General features: G+C 46.4%; 1 protein-coding gene across 2 annotated transcripts; it reads right to left on the bottom strand.

Annotated features, from left to right (window-relative positions):
• Positions 1–221: 221 nt before the first annotated feature.
• Positions 222–5,863, bottom strand: LOC109779227 (uncharacterized). Of its 2 annotated transcripts, XM_073504045.1 has the most exons (5): positions 5,612–5,863; positions 1,919–3,197; positions 1,594–1,806; positions 1,386–1,510; positions 222–1,175 (listed from the first exon to the last, which is right to left on the bottom strand). In XM_073504045.1, exons 2-5 carry the CDS (start codon positions 3,178–3,180, stop codon positions 724–726), a joined length of 2,052 nt encoding a protein of 683 aa, XP_073360146.1. In that variant the 5' UTR covers positions 3,181–3,197; positions 5,612–5,863; the 3' UTR covers positions 222–723. The 2 variants fall into 2 exon arrangements, with proteins under 2 accessions (XP_073360146.1, XP_073360147.1); XM_073504046.1 differs by lacking the exon at positions 5,612–5,863 and having other exon boundaries at positions 1,919–3,417.
• Between the last annotated feature and the right edge of the window lie 2,683 nt (positions 5,864–8,546).

Consider the following 8,546-nt stretch of genomic DNA (forward strand, 5'->3'; position numbering starts at 1 on the left):
ACGATCCATACGATGTGGGCTTCCTCCATCTGGAAATACTTGTTATCAAAATTAATAAAAGAGGATGTATCTAGACATATTTTAGTTTTAGATGCATCCCTTTTTATCCATTTTGATGACAAGTATTTTCGGACGGAGGGGGTATATTTTACTCGCACCACATTTTGGTACCATAGATGCTTTAATGCGCTGCCCTACCAAAAATAAAGAGATACAAAGTGTACGGGCCAATAAAAGCCAATAAAAAGTGGACCAACAGCACGCAGCAAAAGGCAGCAGTGCCAGTGTTACAGGAACGCATGGATGGAGAGAAAAGATTACAATGAAAAAACAAAATCGATGCTACAAGCAAAAAGCAACTAGGCCAAAGCTTGTTCGACACCAGCACGGGAGGAGATGCAAGCAGAACTATACTGAAGAACAAAATGCATCTGAGAACACATGCGCTGACATGATAACTTTTAGATGCATTTTAGCCAACACCAAACTAAACCTCTAACTAGAATACCAGGTTGCAAAAGACTGAAGTCGCGAGGATCTTAATAGTCGGTCGCGACTGTTGATTTCGTAGACGTGGTTCGGTTATTCCCATTTGTCTCTATCTATTGGTGACACGCACAGGCGATGGTGTACACAAAGGCTCGGGTCCAAGTCAGCTTCCTTGCCTAGCCACTTGGACGACAACAGCCTCCAAGCCAAATCGTCCTCCTCTCAACCCTGTTGCTACTGCCTGCCCATGCCAAGACCTGGCCCTATCATCTGCCCTTGCATTGCAACCATCACAGCACCTTCGCGCTGCATCTCTTGGATGAGTTGCTCGAGTCGCGGAGTTCGCTGAACCACAAAGCCAAACAATGCTCCTGTAGGAGCAGCCATGTTTGAGTGGTCTTGACAGTGGTTTGCAGACATTGTAGCTGCAGCCGCGGTAGGAGCTTCAGTTGTAGGACTCGGCGCGTTGGGTCCAGCCAACTTGGGATTTTGTTCCTGCTCCATGCCTTGCATCTCCGGTTCCTCAGAAGCTTCAAGTCCAGCTTCCATGTTTAACACTTCTCCCACACTGAAATGTGAAGCCTGCTGTTTTCCCTTCTCCTGTGCACGATGTCCTTTGCCATGTTGTTCCTCTTCCACTATTCTGCGCTTAAATACCGCCCACAGGTAGGGTTTTCCTTGGAAAGCTGCAACCAAACAAAGACAAACATGGTAAGTCACTTAACCATTGAGCCAAATATACACAGTAGGGAAAAGCTTAGATAGTGATTCTGGATAATTGAACTATTTCTATTAGATGATTGAATGGTTGCGTATGGGTAGGGTTGTGACTAGAAATCAGGAACATCAATCATATTCTGTTACTAGCATCTTTCCAGAAAGAGAAGAACACATACTTTGGTGTTGCTCAGGCAGTAGAATAGATGGGAATATCAGCATCTCAGCTTCACCAACAATAGCTCGTAGGACCATATCATTCTCCACGACTTCTTTAACAAGTTGATCCAGGTCTGCATCTTGCCTAGGGATAGAGACAAAAATGATTAGAATCCAAATGGTGCAAAAGATGGTAGGAAAATAAATAGCAAAGAGTAATAAAGACACCTCATCTCGGTGGGCAATAAATACAACGCAATGTTGTCATCAGTGGGCCTTGATGCCTCAAAGCTCTTCGGCCAACCCTCCAGTCTAGAAAGCTTTGTTACTTCAACCACTGGCTCAAGTGATCTTGACAATTTCCACACCTTCTCACAGTATTTGGTTGACAAATGTGCAGCCAACGAAACAAATTTTCCGCTGCCTATCCTAATGATTCCACTGTTGAATAATAAAACAACAAAAATATCAGCATATAGGGACGAGCATTTGCAACATGTGAAATCAGGAGAAAAAAGGGAAATTGAAGAAAAAAAGGGGGCATATGTTTTACCTCCAAATAGGTTCATCGATGGGCAGGGAACAATAGTGATGTGGCTTTGAAGGTTCTGAACCATAATTCTGTGTTTTCAATCCAGCAGCACCACTTTTACTACCGATGAGATTTTGATCACCATCATCATCGTCTTCATCATCAAGTACTACGAATCTACTCTTATTGTTTGTTTTACTACAATTCTCGGTCCTCTTCCTCTTATTAAACTTGTCATCAACGGTCCTTTTATCCTCCCCGAGGCTAGTGTTCTCATTGTTAAGTTTATTAATGGATTTTTTCAATCTAGCGACCCCATGTGCCTCAAACTTTTCTTCCAACAACGGCTCCATCCTCTTACTCTTAGATTTGTACACATCGGTTCTTCCATGCTCTGAAAGGCTAGACTTGTACTTTCTACTATCAACTCGAATGCACCCGCCGATTGAATCAACCATGCATGATGCCTCGACCGTTTGGTGAGTTGAAAGTTTCTTACTAGGTAAAGAAATAGAGATATCTTCCATGACTTTTTTACCCTTCAAAGCTGAGTTGGAATTTGTAGCTTCCATCGCCATCGGATGGTCTTCTTTTCGTGAGTTGCAAACCATCAAAGAGGGGTACAATTTCTTTGAAACACCAAATGTGGAATTTGAATCTAAAGAGGGCTTAGACTTTTCTATGTTCCTTGCCAAAGAACCGGACCCACAATTCAACCCAGAGGAGAAGGGCCTAGCTTTCATTGACTGAGGAGCCATCTCATCATTGGGTCTTGAGTAAGAGGATCCCAACATCTTGGTATTCTTTGACCGAGGAGCTTCAATGTTATTTAACCTTGAGTAAGACTCCACATTCTTTGCCGAAGAACCCATGCCATTGTTTGGCCTCGATCTATTACCACTATTTGACATAAAGGGAGAGGTTCTAAACTTGGTAGTATTCTTTTGCAAAGAATCAATGCCACTGTTAGGCATTGCGCTAGGCACTGCGCGAGATGGACTAACCTTTTGGGTATTCTTCCTAGAGAAGAAGGGCTTAGACTTCTCGACATTTCCCCGTGGGGAAGCCGTACCTTTGTTTGGCCATGGAGAACGTGACGAGACATTTGGTCGAGACGCTGCCTTAGCATGGCTAGGCTCGTCATACGCCACCCTAAACGACTGCTGAGTTCTCTTGAATTGTTCAAGGCACTTTTTCTTGAGTTTGCCTGGTGCCTTGCTTATGGACGGCTTTCTCAATCTTGGACCAAAGTTGTTGACACTATGTTGTCTTCGACTCCCCATTTTTCTTTGAATAATCACTAAAAGAAATTAAAAAAATATGTAAAATATACTTTCTAAACACAAAAGAAACTTGTAAACCAACTTTTACAACAAAAGACACTTCTATAAGAGTGCCAACCTAATGGTAACATAGTTAAAGTGGTGAAGGGGGCTACATTATATGAGTCTATAAGAGTGCCAACCTAATGGTAACATAGTTAAAGTGGTGAAGGGGGCTACATTATATGAGATTGATGGCACATCAAACACATTTTGCACAGCACACATAAGTTGCACTTTTCACAATTGGATTGATCTCTATCTAATCTATTCCCATGACTTGAACACATTTGAGGAATGATCTCTATCTAACGTCCTTTTAGTCATTCATTTTGACCCCAATAAGTGTGTGGGGCTTAGCGATGCAAAAAATAAGGAAATTTGATGACATGAAAGTACAAATACAAGTTCAATAATAACCTTTTGCAACACAAACATTACATTTTTGTGACACCTTCATGGTATCCACCAAACCTTGGTTTTTATCTCGACTAATTTTAGAAAGCACTATGCTAGAGATTAACTATTTAAATTTATTCAACGTAGTTCCATCCAAATTAAATTTACAATTTATTTTATTTACAAAAGTAATATCAATGTCAATAGAACAAAAATATTAAAAATAAGTTCTAGTTGCATCCTATAAAATTGCTTTTGTTTTAGTTTTTTTTTTGCCACCAATGTATGTAAGGTTCGCTTGCCTCGGCAAGGGTAGACATATTTTCCTGAGGCCCTCCAAATTGGTATGTAAATCAATTCCACAACTGCATCATCGCTACTTTTCATGGCCTCCTAAGCACAATTAGCTACCTTTGTTTTCACCCTAGTCATCGATGTAGACACCTTACTCATTGTTTCCATGACCCCACCCGCTACTTCACAACTATGAACCAACCTATAGTTGCCACGCCACCGACTGTTACATGAGTAGGGCACAATATGACAACGAAAGAGAGACAAATTAAACTAGACCAAACAAACGATGGAGGTACGGGATTATATGTAGGGCGCCTTAAGTTTTGATTCAAGTGATACAAGAGAGTTTTACGATCAAGAATGTAAAGATTCACCTAGCAAACTATCTACGGCACAAGATTCTACTCCCTCTGTTCCTAAATATAAGTCTTGTTCCTAAATATAAGTCTTTATAGAGATTCCATTATGGACAACATACAGAGCAAAATAAGTGGATATGCACTCTAAAATATGTCTATATACATCCGGATGTAGTTCATGTTGAAACTTTAAAAAGACTTACATTTAGAAACGGGAGTACTACTTTACTAATATCAATCTCGGTTGTTCTACAGAATGGCAGATTTGGAGTATTTGAAAGAATTACGTTGTGGTTTTACCCTTCCATTTTTCTTCCAAAAATAAAATACAACGCCTACTCATAGATCATAGCAAGACATTAAAAGTAATTCATGTTGAGAGGAGGAGAGACTATGGTCCATCCAAACCCATGGTTCAAACAATGTGGATTAAGGCCTGATTAACATTCAAATTTCACAGTTTAACTTAATCCTTGTCTTGGCCAGCTTGTTCGTAGGGCAGTGTAGGTTCGCCTTTTTGAAGGGGATGATGGCTTGGCATGCACTGATCTCAAAAAATGCTGCCCATTGATGTGTGACGGCATAGGTTCGGGTGAGCCATGGTCCTACTCAATATTTTCGATGCATGTTTCGCCGGATCAATGGCAAATCAAGCTGACCAACATGAGGTTTTCTCCTACTTCACATTTTCCTTTTAGGCCCCGCCCCATCCACTTCTGCCACATTAAATTGGGCCAGTTTCCAACAAAAGAGAGGAGGACCAGCCAACCAGGAACATTTATTCCTGATACTCATGCTTACTCATGCGCAGGGGCAAATTAGTCCAAAAAAACAAACTTATGCCCTCCTTGGTATGAGGAGTTATGCGCAGAGTAAAAGAATCAGCGTACATGGAAATTTTAGATTTGGTATGCAACTAGAAACTACGGTTGGTTTTCTATCTTTTTGTGATGATGGTTGATTTTGATAACCATCCAAAAATACCCAAAGCCCTTCATGGCAGGCGCGTATGCCATACGGCATCTACTGTACTTTCGCAAAAAAAAAAGACATCTGCTGTATTCACGGCCTATTTCTACCAACTTGAATCTGTTTGACACAATGCGAGCAATTACAGTGCTCGGACGGCCACATCCCTAAGCAGAAACCAATTTTCCAAGCACAAACAGGACTAAATCGACTAGGAAATCCTTAAACAATCTTGGACCATTACCCTCCCAAGCTCGAAACAAAAATAGGACACGAGCACAATCACAGCAGCAGCAAGAACATGAACACAACCATATGACCATACAGCTCTAGAAAAGATCAGATCGGGAGTAGAAAACGAGCGTTACCTGGCGGCAGTCTGCCCCGGCGATGAAGGAGGGGAGATCAAGTCCTCCACGCCCGACTCCTCGAGACAAGAATCTGCACCTCCTCCACCAAAGAACTTGGCCGTAGCTTGATACGACGGACGAACTCGCCTCTGGCCGCTAGGTAAACCCTAGCAAACCCCGCCGCAAAGCAGAGGAGGGCGAAGGCTGGGGCTGGCGAGAAAGAAACAGAGAGAAAAAGCAGGCTGTGCAAGCGGAGGCCGGGGCCCTTGTACTTATAGGCGCTGCTGGCCAACGACGCGTGGGGAGGCAGGAGACCGGATTGGAAAAGAATCGGGAAACAGAACGTCCAAGCAAAAGGACCAGGATTGCGACGGCTGCCGCGCGGTGGGAAGGGAAGGCTATCTCGATCTGTTTCCGGTTATTGCGGCGCGGTTTTACCGCCGTGGCCCGTTGGGACTCCGAACGCGAATCGTGGACGGTTGCGTTTGCGGTTCGCGAAATCTGCGGGGTCGTGCAGGGTGAGAGCATCTCCAGCCGGCCCCGACAGCCCCCTCAGCATCTTTTTAGCGCCGGTTGTAAAAAAATCCCAGCCATGCACTCAGGACGTCGTTTTTCGCCGGATTTAGCGAATGTTACGGCCGGCGCGCCCACCCCACACCCAGCTCCCTGCGGGGCAGCTGGGAACGCCGGCGCTCGCCTTTTGCATGCGCAAGCCCACCTGCAGCCCCTCTCTCTCCCCTCTCTCCTGTCTCCTCTCCTTTCTCTCTTCCTTCCACCGCCCCGCATCTCCCCTCGCCGGCCTTGCTCCTCTCCTCGCCGGCCCCCGCCCCGCATCTCCCCGCTCGCCGCCTTGCTCCTCTCCTCGCCGCTCCCTGCCTGCTCGCCGCCGTGTTGCGTCCGGCTCTACCCGACCAAAGACAGAGGAGCAGAGGGGAGAGGCGAAGCCGGCGACGGGCCGGCCGGCTCCTGCCGTCTCCGGCCGAGCCGAGCACACCGGCGGCCGCGGCGGGGCCCGCCGCACCCGTTCCTGGCCAGAGGGAGGCGCGGGAAGGCGCCGGGACGCGGCAACGGGCGGCGCCAGAGGAGAAACAGAGGCGGGCGAGCGACGGTGGTCTTCGACGGTGCGGGCAACTCCGACGGGCTCCGGCTAATATAAGGACACCGGCGGGATCGGGGCGACGAGGCGCACCCGTTCAGAGGCTGTAAGGGCATTTTTATCCCTTAGTTGGTTTTGGTGATTGATGACAATGCTTTTGCAGACTAATCATGTGCATCGAATATTTCAGATATATTGACTAGGAACAAGATGATTTGGTTCCCCTCAAAGGCTATGGAAGACGGCATTTCTCTTCGGTTCTTTTCGGTGGTATTGAGTCGTAGGGAAGCCGTACTATTAAGAGGGGGTCCGCGTTGGAAAGGTTGGGTGGATTCATCACGTACACATCTTCCTTTGCACCTCCTTTCCTCTAGCATTTGGAGTATCCTATGTTTTCCTTGTCTATGCAAATATTGCTCTTGCTTGCTGAACTAGGGCGTGCGGTAGTACTGCTCCTTAGAGCGGTAGTACCGCAGGACCTTGCGGTAGTACCGCAACGGCCCATGGTAGTACCGCTTCTAGTAAGCGGTAGTGTGGCCGCAGTACAGATATTGCCATCCTCTCGCTGGTGGGCGGCACCCATCACGGTAGTACCGCGCACAGGGCGCGGTAGTACCGTGGTATCTGACTTAGTTCCGCAAGTACGCGGCAGTAAGGGGCGGATGTAATTTTTAACATCCGCGCCTCGCGCGGTAGTACTGCTGCTGGCTTACGGTACTACCGCGTCGGGTTTTTGCATCGACTCCAACTCTGCGGAAGTAGCCACGGATGTAATTTTTTATATCCGTGCCTTCCCATCTCTGGACAGCCCCTGCCTTGCGGTAGTACCGCAAGGGGGAGCGGTAGTACCGCGCCAGCAGTACTACCGCCCTTTGCTTTAGTGCATTTTAGGCTGTTCTGGTCTCTGCTGCGTGGGCGGTAGTACCGCGGGGCCCTGCGGTAGTACCGCGCCTCAGGTACGGTAGTACCGCGTTGCGCAGGCTGAGTTGGTGGATAACGGTTGGATTTGTTCTTCCACTATATAAGGGGTGTCTTCCTCCTCTAGTTGACCACCTCTTCTACCTCCAAGCTCCATTGTTGCTCCAAGCTTCATTTTCGCCCGATCTCCTTCCCTAGCTAATCAAACTTGTTGATTCTCTAGGGATTGGTTGAGAAGGCCCCGATCTACACTTCCACCAAGAGAAATTTGAATCCCCCCACTAATCCCTTGTGGATCTTGTTACTCTTGGGTGTTTGAGCACCCTAGATGGTTGAGGTCACCGCGGAGCCATAGTCCATTGTGGTGAAGCTTCGTGGTATCGTTGGGAGCCTCCAATTAAGTTGTGGAGATTGCCCCAACCTTGTTTGTAAAGGTTCGGTCGCCGCCTCCAAGGGCACCAATAGTGGAATCACGGCATCTCGCATTGTGTGAGGGCGTGAGGAGAATACGGTGGCCCTAGTGGCTTCTTGGGGAGCATTGTGCCTCCACACCGCTCCAACGGAGATGTACTTCCCTTCAAAGGGAAGGAACTTCGGTAACACATCCTCGTCTTCACCGGTTCCACTCTTGGTTATCTCGTGCCTTTACTTGTGCAAGCTTATTTGTGTTATATCTCTTGCTCGCTTGTGTGCCTATTGTTGTTGCATCATATAGGTTGCTCACCTAGTTGCATATCTAGACAACCTACTTTGATGCAAAAATTAAATTGGTAAAGAAAAGCTAAAAATTGTTAATTGCCTATTCACCCCCCCTCTAGTCAACTATATCGATCCTTTCAACTGGTATCAGAGCCTCGTCTCTTTATTAAGGACTTTACCATCCGAAGAGTATGGTTGACGCCGTAGACGGTGTGGAGGAGCACTCCGGTGTGAATCCAG

This window comes from Aegilops tauschii, chromosome 7, assembly GCF_002575655.3.
Source record: "Aegilops tauschii subsp. strangulata cultivar AL8/78 chromosome 7, Aet v6.0, whole genome shotgun sequence".
In the NCBI taxonomy this organism is placed as follows: Eukaryota; Viridiplantae; Streptophyta; class Magnoliopsida; order Poales; family Poaceae; genus Aegilops; species Aegilops tauschii.